This window comes from Ornithorhynchus anatinus, chromosome 14 (genome assembly GCF_004115215.2).
Source record: "Ornithorhynchus anatinus isolate Pmale09 chromosome 14, mOrnAna1.pri.v4, whole genome shotgun sequence".
NCBI lineage: Eukaryota > Metazoa > Chordata > Mammalia > Monotremata > Ornithorhynchidae > Ornithorhynchus > Ornithorhynchus anatinus.
The window spans coordinates 47,034,136-47,054,645 of NC_041741.1; the positions used below are offsets into that span (position 1 = coordinate 47,034,136).

General features: G+C 59.8%; 1 protein-coding gene across 2 annotated transcripts in view; it reads left to right on the forward strand.

Annotated features, from left to right (window-relative positions):
* ZC3H7B (zinc finger CCCH-type containing 7B) overlaps positions 1-17,440 on the forward strand; it is a 30,786-nt gene extending 13,346 nt beyond the window's left edge. For both annotated transcript variants that reach the window (XM_029078899.2, XM_029078898.2), the window contains exons 10-23: positions 1,063-1,393; positions 2,181-2,248; positions 2,378-2,540; positions 2,655-2,816; positions 3,301-3,506; positions 4,539-4,639; positions 5,397-5,578; positions 7,209-7,294; positions 11,004-11,137; positions 11,310-11,415; positions 11,997-12,105; positions 12,750-12,883; positions 13,441-13,604; positions 15,436-17,440. In XM_029078899.2, coding sequence (XP_028934732.1) covers positions 1,063-1,393; positions 2,181-2,248; positions 2,378-2,540; positions 2,655-2,816; positions 3,301-3,506; positions 4,539-4,639; positions 5,397-5,578; positions 7,209-7,294; positions 11,004-11,137; positions 11,310-11,415; positions 11,997-12,105; positions 12,750-12,883; positions 13,441-13,604; positions 15,436-15,628 — 2,139 coding nt within the window. In that variant the 3' untranslated portion in view covers positions 15,629-17,440. The remainder of the gene's footprint in view (positions 1-1,062; positions 1,394-2,180; positions 2,249-2,377; positions 2,541-2,654; positions 2,817-3,300; positions 3,507-4,538; positions 4,640-5,396; positions 5,579-7,208; positions 7,295-11,003; positions 11,138-11,309; positions 11,416-11,996; positions 12,106-12,749; positions 12,884-13,440; positions 13,605-15,435) is intronic.
* The last annotated feature ends 3,070 nt before the right edge of the window (positions 17,441-20,510 follow it).

The following is a 20,510-nucleotide window of genomic DNA, read 5'->3' on the forward strand; positions in this document are numbered from 1 at the left end:
TACCTCATCTGTAAATTGGGGACTGTGAGCCCCTTGTGGGACAGGGACCATGTCCAACCTGATTTGCTGTATTCACCCCAGTGCTTAATAGAATGCTTGGCACATAATAAGCGCCTAACAAACAGCACAATTATTATTATTAGTTCTCAGCTCCCTCCACCCCTGCCTTGTCCAGCTTGAGGTGCCCCCCCAGACTCCTGCCCAACGTCACACAGCAGACAAGTGGCAGAGCCGGGGTTAGAACCCGAGTCCTTTCGACTCCCAGGTCCGTGTTCTATCCACTGAGCCACGCTTAGTCCTTGACCCACGTAGGACTCCCAGTCTAACGGGGAGATGGAGCCCGTACTACGTCCCCATTTTACAGAGAAGGAAACTGAGGACCAGAGAGGTTCACTGAGTTGCCCAGGGTCATAGAGCGGTCAGGCGGTGGAGCCAGGATCAGAACCCAGGTCCCCTGATTTCCTAGGTCCGGGCTCCTAGGGCGTGCTGCTTCTCTTTGCTTTCCTTCTCAGAAGCCCCTCACCAATTAGTAAGCTATCCTGCCTTGTACAGAGCACTGTCCCAGGTATTTGGGAAGTACACACCAGTAAAAGGGGTATTTGGGGAGTACACACTAGTATAAGGCCTACCTCTACCCTTCCCACAATGGGAAGCAGCATGACCTTGTAGAAGGAGCCCAGGCCTGGAAGTCAGAGGACCTGGGTTCTAATTCTGCCTCCATCACTTGCCTCCTGTGGGACCTGGAGACCTGTGGCCTCAGTTATCCTTCTCTAAAACGTAGATTCAGTACCTGTTCTCCCTCCCATTTAGACTACGAGCCCTGTATTGAACAGGGACTCTCTCCGACCTGATAATCTTAGTACTTAGTGCTTAGTACAGTGCTCGGCACGTTGTGAGCACGTAACGGATATTATCACCATCATTATTACGACGGTGATTACGATCGGCTGGAGTAACGAGGCTCGGAGAGGTTGAGCGACTTCCCCGAGGTGACACGGCGTCTCCCCGGGGAAGCCTAACTGAGACCCCCTGACCGTGTCCCACTCTCCTGTCCCCGCACAGTCTCTGGTCCAGGGCAGCCTCTCCTCCAGCCTGCCCAGCGAGATGCCACAGCTCATCCCCGTGTTCCCGGGTGGCACCCCCCTCCTGCCTCCCGTGGTGCCCGGCTCCATCCCCGTGTCCACCCCCCTGCCCCCCGCCTCCTTCGGCCTGGTCATGGATCCCACCAAGAAGCTGGCCTCCGCTGTCCTGGACGCCTTTGACGCCCCGGGGCCCCCGCTGGACTCCCTCGACCCGCTGGATCTGCTGCCCTACACGGAGGCCCGGATGGATGCCTTAGACAGCTTTGGGCCAGTCCGTGCTTCCCTGGACACTCTGGACTCCTTCTCCGGGGGTGAGTGCATCCCTGTACTGTACTTTCCAAACGCTTAGGCGAGTGCTCTGCACACAGTAAGCGCTCAATAAATGTGATTGAATGAATGAATGAAGGAGAGCTGGTACCTGGGAGGCGGGGAGTTGCCCCTGGGTGGGTTGAGGGGAGGGTGAGAAGATTTGGAGAGGGTGCGGAGCTGGGGCTGGACTCTCCGGAGGCCCCAGAGCAACAAGGCCTCGAGGTGGATCACCAGCTTCCTGCCTCAGTCCCTTTCCCATCACCACAAAGGGCATTTAATGGGCACCCACTGTGCTCATGTACACTTTTATATACACGTGTTGGATCCAGCTGAGCTTCGTCCACATCAGTTCCGTCAAGACGTGTCAAATGCGTGCGGCGGTTATCGTGTGTTTCCGAGACGCGACAGTTGTGATATCTGTTAAGCGCTTACTGTGTGCCAAGCACGGTACTGAGCGCCGGGGTAGATTCAAGATAATCAGGTGGGAGAACAGGTATTGAATCCCCATTCTGGAGATGAGGGAACGGAGGCACGGAGAAGTTAAGTGACTTGCCCAAGGTAGACAGCAGGCAAGTGGCGAAGCCAGGATTAGAACCCAGGTCCCCCGACTCCCGGGCCCGGGCTCTTTCCGCTAGCCCACGCCGCCTGGCTGCAGACGGACTCCCACCCAGTCCCGCAGGATCACGGCCCCAGGGAGGAGGGCGGATGGGCCCCCCAACCCGAGCCCCTCTGCCTCTCTGCACCCCTCTGGCCTGGAAAGACGAATCGAATCTCTTCCCCCGTTTCTAGAGGAGACCCTCCCCTCCGACCTACGAACCCCCAGCGGCGGCGGGAGTAGCCAGAAGCCCCCCGCGGTGGTGAGTGGCCCGGGGGGCCCCCGGGGAGCCGGGGCCGGACCGGTCGGGTCGTGTCCGAGCCGGGGAGGGGGAAGGGGGCGGTCCCTGGGGGGGAGCACGTGCGGGCTGTGACGTCCGCGGGCCCGGCAGGTCAGTCTCGGCAGCGGCAGCCACCCCCCTCTGCCCAAGATGGCGGACCTCCTCCTGTCCCAGCCCGAGCCCGCGATGCCCAACACCGCCCTGCTGGTCAAGAACCCCCTGGCACCGACCCACCTCTTCAAACAGGCCTGCCAGCTGTGCTATCCCAAGACAGGTACCTCCCCGGGTCCTCCCGGCCCTACCCCTGCCCGCCTCGCCCCTGCCCCTGCCCGCCCGGCCCCCCTCCGGCCCCACCCCAAGCCGCTGCCCCCGTGCCGCCCGTCCCCAGGGCCCAGGGCCGGCGACTACACCTTCCGGGAGGGTCTGGAGCACAAGTGCAAGCGGGACGTGCTGCTGGGGAGACTGCGCAGCTCCGAGGACAAGACCTGGAAGCGAATCCGGCCCCGCCCCACCAAGACCAACTTCGTGGGCTCCTATTACCTGTGCAAAGGTGAGACGGCGGGGCGGGCCGGGGGCGGGGGGGGGGGGGGGCGGGCACTGGGTCCACCCAGCCCCCAGCCAGGGGACCCGGCCACCCAGCGGGGAAGAGGCAGGGGGTCCGGTGGCCCCGGGCAGCCTCAGTCGTTGTCCAAGGCAGGAGGGGGGATTATGGAGGTTGAGGGAGGACGGCGGGGTGCTGCCGGCCGGCTCCGAGGGTCCCTCCTCCCCGCTCCGGGCTCGGTTTCTGAGGTCTCGGGGGCCCCCCACCCCGCCCCCGGCTCCCACTGTCCCTTTGGCCTCCTGCTGTCGGCCCCCTTTGGGTTTGCGGGGAATGGGGAGGGGGGAGGCAGGCCGCCTGCCCTTTTGGAGGGCCTTCCCCCCACCGCCCCGCCCCCTCCCACCCGCCCCACGCATGGCGGCGTGTGTGTGTGTGTATGTGCTTGCGTGCGTCTGTGCTTGCGTGCGTGCGTGTGTGTGTCTGTTGCCTTTTGCAGACATGATTAACAAGCAGGACTGTAAGTACGGGGATAACTGCACCTTCGCGTACCACCAGGAGGAGATTGACGTGTGGACGGAGGAGAGGAAGGGCACCCTCAACCGCGACCTCCTCTTTGACCCGCTGGGCGGGGTCAGGCGGGGCACGCTCACCATCGACAAGCTGCTCAAAGAGCACCAAGGCATCTTCACCTTCCTCTGTGAGGTGCGGCCCCCGGAGCCGTGGCGGGGCCGGGGGTGGGCCGGGCGACGGGGTCGGTGGGAGGGAGGGGCGGGGAGAGGGAGGGAGGGCCGGTCTCACACCCGAGGCGGTAGCCCCCGACCGTTGGCTCTTCCCACCCGTTGCAGGCCGGGTGGGATGGTGGGATGGAGTGGGCGGCGCCGGGCCCTGGAGCCTGGGGATGCCCCTCCTCTGTGCCCCCTCGCTCCCCCTTCCCTCCCTCCCCCACCGAGCGTCGCGGGGTAAGGGAGTCTGGATCGAGGAGGTCCGGAGGGCCTCCAGAAGTCTTGCTGGGGCCGCAGGTCAAGTCGCCACCCTCGGTCCCAACCCGCCGGGCCCTGAACATCTTGCGATAGGCAGGAGGGTTAGCGTCTTTCACCGGACGCTAGTCATCTGTTATCCTGAAGCGCTTTCCCCGCCGCGATCCCATTTTACCCTCCCAGCATCCCTGTGAGATTAGGAAAGGCGGGGCTTATCACCCCAGCCGGACCGGGGCCGGAGTGGGTGACGGGAGGCTGGAGGCTCTCCAGGCAGGGCTTATTCATTCATTTATTCATTTGTATTTATTAAGCGCTTACTGCGTGCAGAGCGCTGAACTACACGCTTGGGAGAGGACAATATAACAATAAACAGGCACGTTCCCTCCATCCCCATTGTACAGATGAGGAAACTGAGGCCTCGCGAGGGCAAGTGACTTGCCCGAGGTCACCCGGCGGGCCCACGGCTGGGACTCCCATCTGGGGGAGGAGCCAGGGATGAGGGCTGGTGGGACTTGTGAGGGGAGGGGTGGGAGCCAAGGACCTGCCTGGGTCACCCCCAGGGTGGAGAATCGACAGGGGGGACAACCCGATGGGGCCCGTGACCGCGGCGCCTCCTGCCAGGGTCTCCCTACCACTTCCTGTCCCCTCTCCTCCTCCGCCCTCCGTCCCCCTCCCCTCCTCGCCGCTGCCGGGCCCCGCCTCAGGCCCGCGCTCGGGCCCCAACTCTGGCCCTGAGTCTGCTCATCCGGCCTGGCAGATCTGCTTCGACAGCAAGCCCCGCATCATCAGCAAAGGGACCAAGGACTCCCCGGCCGTCTGCTCCAACCTGGCAGCGAAGCACAGCTTCTATGACAACAAGTGAGTGTCACTGGGTGGGCCGGCCGGCCCCAGGGGGCCTCAACTCTCCCGCTGACCTCCCGGGCCGCCGCGGGGAGTTGAGAGGGACCGGGAGGGCCGTCCCACGTGGGGATCTGGAGTTGGGCAGGGACGGGGGCACCCCTGGCCCGAGTCCCCAGAGCCCCGTCAGGGGGTCTGGGAGGGCCGGTCCACCTTGGATCGTCTGCCTGCGTCCGGCCGCGGCCCCCGATGACCGTTCTCACCCCGTCTCCCTCCCCCGCAAAGACAGGTTTCTTATCATCATCATCATCATCATCATCATTACTATTATTATTATTAAATTAAATCAGGGAACTGATTATCATGTGTCTGCCCCAGCGGTTATTACAGTGCTTGGCACGTAGTAAGCCCTTAACACTGAACCGTGAGCCACGGTCAGGTCAGGGACTGCATCGTGATTAACTGATTAACCCGTATCCGTCCAAGTGCTCAGCGCAGAAGAAGCACCTGCCGAACACCGGCATGATTAACATCGGTCCCCTGGCGGCCTACAGTCTACGTCCGTATCTGTAATTTCTTTATCTATTTTAACGTCGGTCTCCCCGCCCTCCAGACCGTACGCTCGTTGAGGGCGGGGCGCGGGTCTGCTGCATTGTCGTATCGAACTCTCCCGAGCGCTCAGTAGAGTGCTCTGCACATAGTAAGCACTCAGTAGACGCGAATGGCTGGCCGGCGAGGACTGGTCGACCCGCATCCGCTCCGGTCCCTCCCCGGCCAGGTGCCTGGTCCACATCGTGCGCTCCACGACGCTCAAGTACTCCAAGATCCGCCAGTTCCAGGAGCACTTCCAGTTTGACGTGTGCCGCCATGAGGTGCGTTACGGCTGCCTGCGGGAAGACAGCTGCCACTTCGCCCACAGCTTCATCGAGCTCAAGGTCTGGCTGCTGCAGCAATACTCGGGTGAGGACGGGGGCCGGCGGGCGGGCCGAGGGGCGGGCCGCGGGCGGGACCAACCCCGGGGCCCCCGCGCCCTTCCCCTCTCTCCGTCCCCCATCCGGCCGTCGGAGGAGCCCTGCCTCCGCATCCGGGGATGGGATACTCTTGGCGGGGGCGGGAGGAAGTTCCAATTCTCGTCGGAGCCCTTCGCCCGTCGGTGCGGAGCGCTCCGTCGATCCACCGACCGGCCGACCGGTAGTATTTGCCCAGCGCTTACTCTGTGCAGAGCGCTGGACCGAGTGCTTGGGGGAGGACGGTGGAGTTAGTAGGTCTGATTCCTGTAAGGTCGCTGTGGGCAGGGAACGTGTTGTATTTATTCGGTCGTACATATTGAGCCCCGCTGTGTGCAGAGCTCCGTAGGAAGCACAACTAACTAGTGGCCTGGGAGTCAGAAGGACCTGGGTTCTAATTCCAGCTCCGCCACTGGTCCGCTGTGTGACTTCGGGCAAGTGACCTCACTTCTCTGGGCCTCAGTTACCTCATCTGTAAAATGGGGATGGAGACCGTGAGCCCCATGTGGGACAGGGTCTGCGTCCAACCCGATTTCCTTGTACCCACCCCAGTGCTTAGAACAGTGCCTGGCACAGAGTAAGCTCTTAACAAATACCACAGTTATTATTATTATCTCTCTGGATGCTTTGTCCTCAAGTTGCCAGTGGGCTAGGGTAGGGTTCCTGGAGAAAACACTCCTAGAGGGTCAAGGGGACATTCACAACTCTTGTCTCTATCTGTTGCCGAATTGTACGTTCCAAGCGCTTAGTACAGTGCTGTGCACATAGTAAGCGCTCAATAAATACGAGTGAATGAATGAACTCCTGCCCTTGAAATGCAGCCATCTCTGGGAAGCACGAGGGAGCCCAGCAGCTCCCCGCGATGCAGCCCACCAAGACAGGGAGTGATGGGTCAAAGACCAGCTGGAGTGACCCGGAATTTGAACCCCGAAAGGGTGATTCCTGGGCCTCTTCCTCTCTCTCTCTCGCCCCTGGGCCGCCCCAGGACGCTCAGAGAAATCCCGGCCGGGATTTCTCAGCGTGGATGGGCAAGGACTGAGAGGGAGCTAGAGCAGCATCTACCCGAGCAGATCGGTCTGCACTCCCGCCCATTTCCCGGAGGAAGAAAGCGCCGGTTCCAGGAGACTCCGGAGGGGTCTCTGCACCGTGATTGCTGTACGGTTATGGAAGCTCACAGAGTCTAACCAGAGTCCCATGGAGCGCGCTATCCAGAGCACTGAACAAGTGCTATCCAGAGCTCCATCTAGAGCACTCTCCAGGGCACCGAATAGTATTTTCCAAAGTGCCGTCTGGAACACTGTGCTGAGCACTAAACGGCGCTCTCCACAGTGGCATCCTGAGCCCCATCGAAGCACAGACCGTCTGGGGACTGCTGTTCTAATGCGACAGGTGGAAAGATCACCCGCATGCACACGTATGCACGCGCCCACTTTCCCGCTACGTTGATGGACCCCCAGGCCCCAGGCAGGCATGAACCAGTCCTCCCCTCACCGCTCCGTGATCTCTAACTTTTTATGGTGATTTGTCCCCTTTCCTGATTTTTCCCTCTACTCGCTCTCCCGCCTCCCCCACCCCTGGCACAGGCATGACCCACGAAGACATTGTCCTGGAATCCAAGAAGTTCTGGCAACAGATGGAGAGCCACACGGGCAAAGCCGCCAACAGCATGGTGAGGGGTCGGGCGGCGGGGTTGGGGGGGACCAAGTGGGAATCCTGCGGGCCGGCAGCTTCCTGAACGCTGTGTGAGTCTGTGTGCGCGCACGCGTGCACAGGGCCCAGCGTGGAGTGTCGTGTCAGGGCAGGGGGACGCTCGTTGGTTCATTCATTCATTCAGTCGTATTTATTGAGCGCTTACCGTGTGCAGAGCACTGTACTAAGTGCTTGGGAAAGTACAATACGAAAATAGACAGTGACATTCCCTTCCCCCAACGAGCTCATAGTCTAGAGTAGGGGAAACAGACGTCAGTACAAGTAAATAAAATTACAGATATGTACATAAGGGAGACGGGGAAGAGCAGAGGGAGGAAGAGTGACGCAGAAGGGAATGGGAGATGGGGAAAAGCGGGGCTTTTCCGGGAAGCCGAGCTCGTGGCAGGGCTGGGGCCTAGGCCCCGGCCAAACCGGCTGCCGGGAGACGGGGCAGAGGGGCCCGCCGTCTGTCTCGTGGGCTTCGTCCTCACCCCTCCGGCTGGGTGGGTCTGGGTGCTCGTGTACATCTGAGGATGTGTGTGTACGTGAGTGTCTGTCTGACAGTGTCTACGTACGTGTTGGGGGGCCCTGTGTGTGAAAGGGTGTACATCTGTGCTTGAGAGTGTGTGTGAATGGGTGTATGTGGGTGTGTGTACATCTATGTATGAGTGTGTGTCTGCGTGGATGGGGGCGGTGGGCATCTGTGCGTGAGTGAGCACGTGCGTGTGTTTGTGTGTGCACGCATCGTGCACGCTTGTGTCTCCCTCCCTCTTCCCCTCCCTGTTTCTGGGATGTTGTTTAGTTTCGTCCCTGGAGCCGAGCCCGGCAGGGAGTCACGGGGAGGTGCCCGGCCCGGCTCGGCCCGGCCCCTCAGCGCAACGGCAAGCCTCTCTGACGGAACCCCGCGTTCTCCCTGGCCTGGCCCTGCCCCCTGCCTCCCTCTCGTTCCTTCCCAGCGCCGCCCCGCCGGCTGGGGAAGGGCGGGGATCATCTGAGGACAGGGAAGGGGGGCGGAGCGGGGTCGGGGCCTCTGGCAGGACCAGACAGGACTTCCCTGCTCTCCTCCCCCACCAAACCCCCCCCCACCAGATCCCTCCCCTCCGCCCTCCCCCCAGCAGGACCACCCACCCCCGATCGTTCCCCTCCCACACCGGCCCAACCCAGGTCCTCCCGCCCTCTCCCCGTCAGCCGGGCCGGGTGGGCGAGGCAGGCCCAGCCGGCGGCCAAGCCCTCCGCCCTCCGGAGCCCTGACGGTTCTCCAGGGTGGAGAAGGAGGCAGGCGGCTCTCCCTCATCCTCCCTCGGCCGGTTGGCTCTCGCCTCTGCTATTGGAGAAGCCCGCCGACTAGGGCCGGGGGTGGGCAGGGAGCCAGGAGGAGGGAGGAAGAGAAGGATTCGGTCCAGGGAACCTCTCCTTTTCCCCGGCCGTCCATTCCCTTAAAATAAATGGTGGTATTTGTTAAGCGCCTACTGTGTGCAAAGCACTGTTCTAAGCGCCGGGGGATACAAGGTGATCAGGTCGTCCCACGTGGGGCTCACAGTTTTAATCCCCATTTTACAGATGAGGTCACTGAGGCACAGAGAAGTTAAGTGACTTGCCCAAAGTCACACAGCTGGCAAGCGGCAGAGCCGGGATTCGAACCCATGAACTCTGACTCCCAAGCCCGGGAACCCTAGGGCACTTTGGGGGGCCCGGGAGATTAGGGCTAGGGACTGTGTGGGGAGTGGGGCCAGAACCCCTCGAGTAAAGTGCCGAGGGGCCGACGAGACCAATGGGGGCAATAATGGGCAACAGTTAGAACCCTGATGGGGGTTCTAATCCGCCACTTGTCTGCTTTGTGACCTTAGGCAAGTCATTTCACTTTAATTAATTTTAATTTTGGTATTTCTTAAGCACTGTTCTAAGCGCTGGGTAGATACAAGGTCATCAGGTTGCCCCACGTGGGGCTCACAAGGCTTCATCCCCATCTGACAGATGAGGTGACTGAGGCATAGAGAAGTGAAGTGACCGGTCCAAAGTCACACGACCGACAGGTGGCAGAACTGGATTAGAACCCACGACCTCTGACTCCCAAGCCTGGGCTCTTGCCACTGAGCCACGCTGCTTCTCAGGGCCTCCTTGACCTCATCTGTAAAATGGGGATTGAGACTGTGAGCCCCAAATGGGATAGGGACTGTAATAATAATAATAATGTTGGTATCTGTTAAGCACTTACAATGTGCAGAGCACTGTTCTAAGCGCTGGGGGAGATACAGGGTCATCAGGTTGTCCCATGTGAAGCTCACAGTTAATCCCCATTTTACAGATGAGGTAACTGAGGCACAGAGAAGTGAAGTGACTTGCCCACAGTCACACAGCTGACAAGTGGCAGAGCTGGAACTCGAACTCATGACCTCTGACTCCCAAGCCCGGGCTCTCTCCACTGAGCCACGCTGCTTCTCTCACTGTAACCAAACCAATTTGCCTGTATCCACCCCAGCGCTTAGTACAGTGCCTGGCGCATAGTAAGCGCTTGACAGATCCCATAATTGTTATTACGATTAATATAAGAAGTAGCACGGCCTAGCGAAAAGAGCACGAGGAATCAGAAGACCTGGGTTTGAATCCTGGCAAGACCAGTTGCTTGCTGGGTGACCTTGGGCAAGTCATTTGACTTCTCTGGGCCTCAGTTTCCTCATCTGCAAAATGGAGAGTAAATACCTGTTCTCCCACCTATTTAGACAGCGAGGCCCATGTGGAACGGGGACCGCCTTCTGACCCGATTAACCTGTATCTGCCTCAGCCGTTAGAACGGTGCTTGATACCTAGTGAGCCCTTAACAAATATAATAATAATAACAACGTGGAAGGAGTGGGGACTAGCTGGAGTTGGAGAGTCAGGGGACGTAGGTTCCAGTCCCAGGTCCGCTAAGGCCTACTTTGTGACCTCGGCAAGTCACTTAACTTCTCTAGGCCTCGGTTTCCTTACCTGCAAAATGAGGACAAGAATACTTGCCTCCCCCAACCTCGCAGGGATGTTGTAAGGGCAGAGTGAGAAAGGTGATGTGAAAGTGTTCTGGGAACTAACGAACAGAAAAGCGCCCAACTCCTTCAAGGTGTGGTAAGAAGGTAACCTTGTGGCCTCATTGTTCTCGTTAGAGGAGGAGGAGGGGAGGGTCTTGAGTCAGTCAAATGACTGCGTACTGTTCTGAACGCTTGGGAGAGTACAGTATAACAGACATATCCCCCTGTGCACAATGAGCTTGCAGTCTAGAGCGGAAGACGTTAATATACATAAATAATAGTGCCTTTATTGCCTGTAGGGTCTGAACATCAGCCGGGGCCCTCTGGCTGGGCCGCGGAGGAGACGGGGAATAAGTCTGGGTGACGGACCCCCCACGGGGCCGGCGGGGGAGTCCCTCAGCCTCCCTCCCATGCTGGGAACCAGCATGGCGTAGTTGATAGAGCACAGGCCTGGGAGTTCATGGGTTCTAATCCCAGCTGCTCCACTTGTCTGCTGTGTGGGCTTGGGCAAGTCACTTCACTTCCCTGGGCCTCAGTTCCCTCATCTGTAAAAATGGCGATTAAGACCGGGAGCCCCACGTGGGACAGGGACTCTGGCCGACCTGATTTGCTTGTATCCACGCAGTGCCCGACATAAAGCAGGTGGTTAACAAATAACCTTCTTCTTCTTCTTATTCCCCGGTCCAGATCTCCTTGCGGGGTGCCCCGCCCAGCACCTTCGACCTGCAGATGAAATTTGTGTGCGGCCAGTGCTGGCGGAACGGCCAGGTGGTGGAGCCCGACAAGGACCTCAAGTACTGCAGCGCCAAGGCCCAGCACTGGTGAGGGGGCCCCGGGGCCCGGGGGAGGGGCCTGGAGCCGAAAGACCACCTCCCAGCGGGGCAGGGGGGCCTCAGCCCGACCCGCTACATTCCAGAGTCCACCGTGTTGGGGGCGGGGCGATGTCCGGGGACCCTCTCACTTGTCCACCGCCCCCAACTCTGCACCCCGCAGCTGGACCAAGGAGCGGCGAGTTCTGCTGGTCATGTCCAAAGTCAAGAGGAAGTGGGTGTCCGTCCGCCCGCTGCCGAACATCCGTAACTTCCCGCAGCAGTACGACGTGAGCCGGCTCCCCGGACCCGGGTGGGGGCGGGAGGGTCAGCGGAGGCTCCGGGGCGGGGGCGGCCACCTGGGCTAGTGAAGTCGGTGGGAGGGCGGCACGGGGCCCCCGGGGAGGCATGGAGGTCCGCGCTGCGGGGGAGGCTCGGGGGTGGGAGGGAAGAGGAGCGGCGTGCCCTAGCGGATAGAGGGTGGGCCTGGGAGTCAGAGGGACCTGAGTTCTGATTCAGGCTCTGCTACTTGTCTGCTGTGTCGCTTCACTTCTCTAGACCTCACTTCCCTGAGTACAACGGGGATTACTTCTGTGAGCCCCACGTGGGGCGGGGTCTTTGTCCAACACGTCTAGCTTGTATCTACCCCAGCACGTAGTACGGTGTCCGGCGCATAGTGAGCGCTTAACCGGTGCCATATAAAAAGAGTTCTAGGGTCTGCGGGTCCGGGGGCAAGGACCGGGTATTAACTGCCCCCATCCAGGGACCCGGGGAGCAGCGACCGGGCCCTGCAGGGCGAGGGGAGGCGGAGAGGCAGCGGGGGTGGGGGGCGGGTCCGGTCACTCACGAACGCTTGCGTTTCTCCGGGCAGCTGTGCATCCACGCCCAGAACGGCCGCAAGTGTCAGTACGTGGGGAACTGTTCCTTCGCCCACAGCCCCGAGGAGAGGGACATGTGGACCTTCATGAAGGAGAACAAGAGTGAGTGTCTGAGCAAGAACAGACTGGGCATCACTCAGCCCGCACCTGGGGGGCTCCCGCCAGCCGGGCCACCCTCTGTTGTGCCCGTGCCCCGCGGGTCCCGGTGCTCCCGGTGACCCCCGCCAGGAGGGTTGCCCTGACTTGCTCCCTTTATTCACCCTCGCGACCAGGGTGTCATATGTACATAACTATATGTACATATCTGTAATTTCTTTCTATTAATGTCTGTCCCCCCCCAGACTGTCATGTCTGTCCCCCCCTCTAGACTGTAAGCTCACTGTGGGCAGGGAACGTGTCCGTTTATTGTTAGACTGTACTCTCCCAAGCGCACAGTACAGTGCTGTGGACACGGCGCTCAATAAAATGCGATTGAACGAATGAGTCCCAAGGGGGTCCGACTCGGACCCTCACCGGTGGCCTTGGGCGAGCAGATTCAGTCTGGGAGGGTCAGCCCACTGGGGCCCGTGGAGTCGGGGAGGGCACGGGGCAAGGCAGAGACAGGTTGTCGGGGGCAAGGGGTAGCCCTGGGCCTCCTCTCCCTCGCCGGCCCCCAGGGAAGAGGCTTTGACTTCATTAATTCACGGCGGCAGAGGGGGCCGGGCCGGCGGCGGGGAGGGGGCTGACCCGCCCTCGGCTCTCGGCAGTCCTGGACATGCAGCAGACCTACGACATGTGGCTGAAGAAGCACAACCCGGGCAAGCCGGGGGAGGGGACCCCACTGACGCCCCGGGAAGGAGAGAAGCAGATCCAGATGCCCACCGACTATGCCGACATCATGGTGCGTCGCACCCCCTTCCCTCCCTACCTCCCTCCCCCGCCCTCTGTGCCACCTGTTGGCTCTTCCCTCCCCCAACTCCCATCCCGCCCCTGCCCTCGGGGGCGGGGGCACCCGTAGCGTCTGAGCCCAGGGAGGCAGGGTCTTAGAGCGGCCCAAGGAGCAGCGTGGCTTAATGGATAGAGCCCGGGCCCGGGAGTAGAAGGACCTGGCTTCTAATCCCGGCTCCGCCACGTGTCCGCTCTGTGACCCTGGGCCTCGGTTACCTCGTCCGTAAGACGGGGATGAAGGCCGTGAGCCCGTGTGGGACGGGGACTTGTCCGACCCGATCGTGTCGTGTGAGCCCCAGCGCCCAGAACGGGGCTTGGCACATAGCAAGTGCTTAAGAGATATTATTGTTATCGGGTGGCGGGGGGCCAGGTGGGGCGGGGGGCAGCGAGGGTCTTGCCCCGGTTGGGGTGGGGTCCGGGTGGGGCCCGCGGGAGGGGCGGCGTGGGAGGAGGGGACCCCGGGCCGGCGGTTGAGGGGCACCGGCCCCCGTTGCCCTGTGGCGTGGGCAGATGGGGTACCACTGCTGGCTCTGCGGGAAGAACAGCAACAGCAAGAAGCAGTGGCAACAACACATCCAGTCCGAGAAGCACAAGGAGAAGGTCTTCACCTCCGATGGCGAATCCGGCTGCTGGGCCTTCCGTTTCCCCATGGGCGAATTCCAGCTGTGTGACAGGTACCGGGACCCCCCGCCGGCTCTCCCACCCTCTTTTTCTCCTGGGCTTCCGCCCTCTCTCTCCCCCTCTTGTCTTCCCCTCATTTCTCTCCCCCTCAGCCTCCCCATCTCGTTCTGCAATAATAATCTCGGTAGCATTTGCCAAGTGCTTCCTAGGTGCCAAGCACTATGCTGAGCACCGGGGCTGATGTGAGATAATGAGGGCGTAGCGGACAGGATTTGGACCTGGGAGTCAGAGGACTGGGTTGTAGTCCCAGTTTCGCCCCTTTCATTCATTCAGTAGTATTTATTGAGCGCTTACTATGTGCAGAGCACTGTACTAAGCGCTTGGAATGTACAAATCGGTAACAGAGACAGTCCCTGCCCTTTGACGGGCTTACGGTCTAATCGGGGAGACGAGCAGCCCCTTGTCTGCTGTGTGACCTTGGGCATGTCACATAACTTCTCTGTGCCTCAGTTACCTCGCCTGTAAAATGGAGACAAAGACTATGAGTCCTGTGTGGGACGGGGATTGTGTCTGGCCCAGGTATCTTGAATCTATCCCAGGGCTTGGTACAGTGCATAGTACATAGTAAGCACTTAAATACTATTATAATTATTATTTTATTGTTATTATTGTCCTACGTGGGGCTTAGAGTCTGAGAGGAAGGAGAACAGGTATTGAATTCCTGTTTTATAGATGAGGAAACTGTGGCCTGAGAGAAGTGAAACGATTTGCCCAAGCTCATCCGGCAGGCAAGTGGCAGAGCTGGAATTAGAACCCAGATCTCCTGATTCGTAGACCTGTGCTCTTTCCAGGAGGCCACGCTGCTTCCCTTTCCATTTTTCCCATCTTTCCCCTCCCATTCATTCAGTCATATTTATTGAGTGCTTATTGCGTGCAGAGCACTGTACTAGGCACTTGGGAGTGTACAGTATGACAATAAGCAGACCCATTCCCTGCCCACAAGGAGCTTACAGTCTAGAGGGGGAGACAGACATTAATAACAATAATGTTGGTATTTGTTAAGCGCTTACTATGTGCAGAGCACTGTTCTAAGCGCTGGGGGAGATACAGGGGAATCGGGTTGTCCCACGTGGGGCTCACGGTCTTCATCCCCATTTTCCAGATGAGGTAACTGAGGAACAGAGAAGTGAAGTGACTTGCCCACAGTCACACAGCTGACAAGTGGCAGAGCTGGGATTCGAACTCATGACCTCTGACTTCAAAGCCCGTGCTCTTTCCACTGAGCCACGCTGCTTCTCAAAGAAATAAATGACAGATACGGACCTAAATGCCGTGGGGTTGGGAGGAGGGATGAATAAAGGGAGCGAGTCGGGGCAGCGCAGAAGGGAGTGGGAGAAGAGGAAAAGAGGGCTTCGACAGGGAAGGCCTCTTGGAGGAGATAGGCCTTCAGTAAAGCTTTGAAGCGGGATGGGGGAGTTTGTCAGATTTATTATGAATAATAATAATAATAATAATAATAATGTTGGTATTTGCTAAGCTCTTACTATGTGCCAAGCACTGATCTAAGCGCTGGAAGAGGTACAAGGTAATCGGGTTGGCCCCCCCCGGGGCTCACGGCTTTAATTCCCATTTTACAGATGAGGTAACTGAGGCACAGAGAAGTTAAGTGATTTGCCCAAAGTCACACAGCTGCCAGGTGGCGGAGTCAGGATTAGAACCCACGACCTCTGATTCCCAAGCCCGGGCTCTTTCCACTGAGCCAAAGGGAGGGAGATCCAGGCCAGAGGCAGGACATGGACGAGGGGTCGGCGGCGAGCTGGTCGAGATGGAGGACCTCGTCCATTCCGTGGGTCCCTCCTCACCCCCACTCCTCGTCCCCGGCAGGTTCCAGAAGACCAAGGCCTGCCCGGAGGCGGACAAGTGTCGCTTCGCGCACGGCCTGGAGGAGCTGACCGAGTGGCTGGACCGGCGGGAGGTGTTGAAGCAGAAGGTGGCCAAGGCGCGCAAGGACATGCTGCTCTGCCCCCGCGATGACGACTTTGGCAAATACAACTTCCTATTGCAGGATGACAAATAATGGGGCCGCGGGGGCTGCGGGAGGGGCTGCGGGGGGGTGGGCATGGAGGTCAGTGGGACAACTTCGGCAAATACAACTTCCACGTAGGGGCCATCGGTGGGTGGGGGGACGGTGCGGAAGGGGCCGGGGGAGGCGGAGGCCGGGGGTTTTCGGCTGTAGGACGGGCGCAGCCCCCAGCGTCCGGCCTCTTCCACGGAGCTGGGTTCTCCGGCCCCTCCCGGGGGTTCTGGTTTCCGTTCTTTACGGGGAGCCGAGGGGCAAATCCCTTCGCCCCTTCGACTCTCCAAGACCACAGCTCGACCCTTTCCCTTCCTGAGGTTCGGTTCAGCCCGGCCGGTTGCGGGGCGGTGGGGAGCGCTTCGGACGGAGGGGACGGGCAGTGGGTGCCAGCCCAGCCCCTCCTCCGCCCTGAGCACCGAGGCGGACCAGAGCTCGTCTCCCCGGGGAGACGAGCTCTGTGGCCGTCAGCGTTTGACCCCCGTGGGCCCCGGGCTGAGCACATCCGAGCCGGCCAGAGACCCCACCTCTGTGCATCACGTGCCGCCGTCCTCTCCCGCCTCAGCGGTGGGGTGAGGAGGATCCTTTAGGGGCAGAGGCCCCTGGTTTGCTTGGTCTCTGGCCGGCTGGATCACGGTCAGCCCCAGGCTGGGGGAGATCCACCTTCCCCTCGGGCTTGGGGGTAATCTTGCCTCGGGGACGGGGAGGGGCTTTGTCGGGGATCCATCTGCTTCAAATCGTCGGGGTCCCTGGGGTCTCCGGGGTGACCGTTCTGTGGGAGCGCGTCTGGGTTGGCCTCCTTTCCCTGCCGTCGGGTTCCTAGTGACAGCCTTCTCTCGCTCTTGTGGGGGTGGAAGAAGAGGGCTGGGGAGAAGATAGGGGTACTTGCGCAGTGAGGGGCTGAGAGGTGCGCCCTAGGCCGGAGGCTAGAGACCCCCCCCCAAAAGGGCTCTTGGTGGCACTTTAGCTTTGAAACCTCCGGGGAAGCGACAGTGGGGAAAAGTATCAGAAGGGCAGGAGCAAAGACCCTGTTGTAATATAGCCTCGGGCGTCGTCCTCGGAGACGGTCGGTCATCCTATTGATTCAGCACTAACTCTGTGCCAGCCACTGGGACGGAGATGAGATCGTTGGGTTGGATGCAGTCCCTGTCCCACTGGGAACTCCCAGTCTAGGAGGTAGGCAAGGCGGAGGTCCGAGGCAACCGAGGCACAGGTGACGCGATCTCCCCAGGGTCATGCACAGCGGGCCCGTGGCAGAACCGGAGCCGGAATCCAGGTGCCCTGACCCCTAGCCCGCCTTTCCCACTAGGCCCCCAGCACAAGTACTCTAGAGCGAAGAGTCCTCCGGGATTTGATAAATGCTGGCTAGCCTGTCGTTTCTCGGAGTGGAATCTCCCAGGTTCTAAAATCAGCCCGTCTGTCAGTCCCCACGTCTTTAGGGACCCTCCCCCAGGTACGGAGCCCAGTTTGCAAGCTCAGTCACCCAGACGGGGCTCCTCTGCCCTCTCCCTCCCTGCCGGCCGTCGGACGGCTGTCGGCCTTGGCTGGGAACCAACCTCCCTCCCCTTGGTTCCAAGGTGTTTTCCTTCCTTCCTCCGTCCTAGAGCCCGAGGCCCCAGCTCCCTCCGCCTTGGGCAGGGCGGGCAGACGGACTCCCGAGCGATAAAGCTGAGGCGAGGACCGTGTCCAATCCCAGGCCCCTTCTGCACCCGCAACCGTTCTGCGCACGGTCGGTGCCCCAGTACTGTGCTCTCTACACAGTAGGTATCCGGTTAATAATAATAATGATAATAATAATAATGATGATAATGATAATTGTGGTATTTGTTAAGCGCTTACTCCGTGCCCCGCACCGTACTCAGCGCTGGGGTAAATGCAAAGTAATCGGGTCGGACACAGTCCCCGCCCCACACGGGGCTCACCCAGTATCACAGTACCGAGTCCTGCTTACGGAAGGGGTCCGGTTCAGTGCTCCGCGCGCAGACGGCGCTCAGTAAGTGCTGTTGACGATGACGTGGCTGTGGCCACGTGGCCTTTCCCAGCCACCTCTGCCTCTCCTTCCGTCGCCCCCTCCCCTCTGCTCCTGCCCCAGGCCCGGGAGGCCAGAGTTGGGCAGAGGGGCAGGTTGCACAGGTGTCCAGGAGATGCAGAGAGAGGGTGTGTGTGTTGGGCAGGGGGCGAGGGGGGTGTAGGTCCGGGGATCTCCTTTGGGGCCTCCTGGCTTCCTCCTGAAGCCCTCCTGGCAGCTCGGACCTCTTTCAACCCCTGGGCCCACCGGTGGGGTCAGCGACCGGGAAGCAGAGTGCTGCCCGGCGCCGAGGCCTACCAGTTTGGAGCCCGGGGAGGAGTTGAGGAATCCCTTAGGAGGGAGGCAAGCAGGGGCTCAGGGACTCCTGGATCACCCCCATCCCCTCCACTCTGCCCATGGGACCCTTCCCCCGGACGGGGACACGCCTGGGCTCTGCACCCCCCTCACCAGCTCCCCGGGGAGGCCTCTCTTCCCGCAAGGAGAGTGGTGAGGAAGGGCCTGTGGAGAGGGGCACTCCCAAGGAGGGAGGAGAGAGGGGTGCCAGGGCAGGGGAGAAGGAGAGAGGTTGCCTTTTTCTAATTACCACCCCACGCTTCCTTTAGCGTGCAACGCCCCCAGTCTCCCTTGTTTGGGTCTGACACCACGACCGAAGGAACCCTCTCTCCACTCCAGCTCTTTTCCTCACTCAAACCTGCTCCCAATCCATCAATGGTATTTATTGAACACCTCCTGTGTGCAGAGCACTGTACTAAGCGCTCGAGAGAGTATAGTATAACAGAGTTGGTAGACAAGTTCCCTGCCCACAAGGAGCTGACAGTCTAGTCGGGGGACAGATATTATCACCTGTCAGATGCCCCATATGGGACAGGGACTGTGCCTAAGCTAATTATCTTGTATCCAGCCCAGTCAGTGCTTAGTACAGTGCTTGGCACTTAGTAAATGCATAACAGATACCACTGTTATGAATATTAATATTGATATTATTATTATTACATTAGCCCCCGCTCAGATCTTCTCCCCACTCAATCCCTCTCCCGTCTTTGGCCCTCCGGTCGACCAGACGTTCCAAACGGCCCCAGTCCCGGCCTGCTCTGGCCACCCCCCCCCCCCCCGACTCCCGTTCTCCTTCCCGGCCCCCACCCGGGAGGGAAAAGGAGGATAGGGGAGGGAGAGAGCATGGATATTTTGTTTTCCTTTTTGTAACTCAGAGTGGAAATGCATCGATAATATAATGACCGCGTTCACTGGGCAGTGGGGGATGATATTATTTTGACGGTAGAGGGGGACGGGGTCTCCTCTTTCCCCTCTCCTCTTCGGCATGCACCGAGTCCCCCCTCTTCCTCCCCACCCCCCACTCCCAGCCATGACAAGGCCCCGTGCTTCGGGCGGGCGGGAGGAGGGGAGAGGATAGAGGTGGGGCCGGGGGGGGGAATTAGTGTCGTCACTAGGGTATGATGGGGGGGTGGGTGGGGGGGGAGAGCCAAGAGGGGGCAACGCAGTGACCGTCGATATTCGTTTACCCTGATATGATAACCTGATATGTGGTGTTCCAGTTTCTCGTCACCAGCCTTGTTTTTAGTGTGTATATATGTTGCCCCCGTGATGCATATATACACAGGTATTAAATATATCGCTCTATATAATATTATATATGTGTGTGGTATCCAAGAAATCGGTTTTAACGAGGGTAAAGGATAAAGGATCTGGCCAGGAAACGGAGCCTTCCCGGCCCGATTGATTTTTTTCTTTTCCCCCGGGGTCGGCGGGGGTGGGCATATCCCCTCTCGGGGTGCCTGGGCGCCCGACGAAACCGGACGTAGGTGGGAAGGCGGGAGGGCAAAGGGCGCCCACCTCTGCCCAACGTCCTCCTGCCGGCCCATCCCCAGCGAGGGGAAGAGGAGACCCTGGCCAGGAATCGTGGTTGTGGTAATTGTAGGACAGGACCCATTTTATCAGCTGCTTCTGTTACCCAGTGGAACCCCAGCGTCTGATCTCTCAGCCCTCCTCTCCAGTCTCTTCCTCCCTGAGAGGCTTCTCCCTCTCCTCTTCTCTCTCCCTTCATTTCTCCCTTCCCCTCCCTCTTTCTCCATCACTCCGTCTCTCTCTCACTCTCATCTTCCCCTCCCTCAGGCGCGGTCCCTGGGCGAGGTGAGGGTTGGAGGCCCCAAGTGCCGACTTCCCGTCAGCACGGGGGCAGAATGACGGCAGAGGTTTCAGAGGGTGGACGGGACCTGGGAGAGATGTCCAGGAGCTAATGGGCCAGAAAGGCGTCGTTTGGGGGCTTTTGGGGCCCCGATTGGGAAGTCTTGGGTCTGGTCAGAGAGGTGGGGTGAGCCTGAGGGATTGGCACCTGGGCCCAAAAGCCAGGAGGTGCCCTTGCCCAGCCACTCCCTTGGAGGGGCGGCGAGCTGGGTGAGCCACCGGCCGGTGATGGAGAGAGGCCAGATGGAGAGAGGGAGGACGCGCGTGAGAGAGAGCAGGTCATCGCCTTTGACCTGCTTTAGCAGTGTGTCGAAATGTAAAGGGGAAAATGATTTTTAATGATGAGGAAAATGATGATGACCTGATAGATTCGGTTCAGGGGCCCAGACCCCACCCTCGACGTCGCTCGCGGGAGATTTGGGGCCAGCCGTTCGGCAACTGCCGTGACCCGGGGCGGGGCAAGGTCGAGAGGCGGGGGATCCAGCCTGGCAGCTGTGGGCTAACGGTCTTTTAAAATGTCTGTGTATTAATAATTTAAGAATACCACACTTTAATATTAAATATTCATAAGGTCTAGTATCTGGATAATAATGTAGATGTTTTAACAACATTTTTTGTTCTTAAAAATAAACGGAAACAAACTTGCTTCTTTTA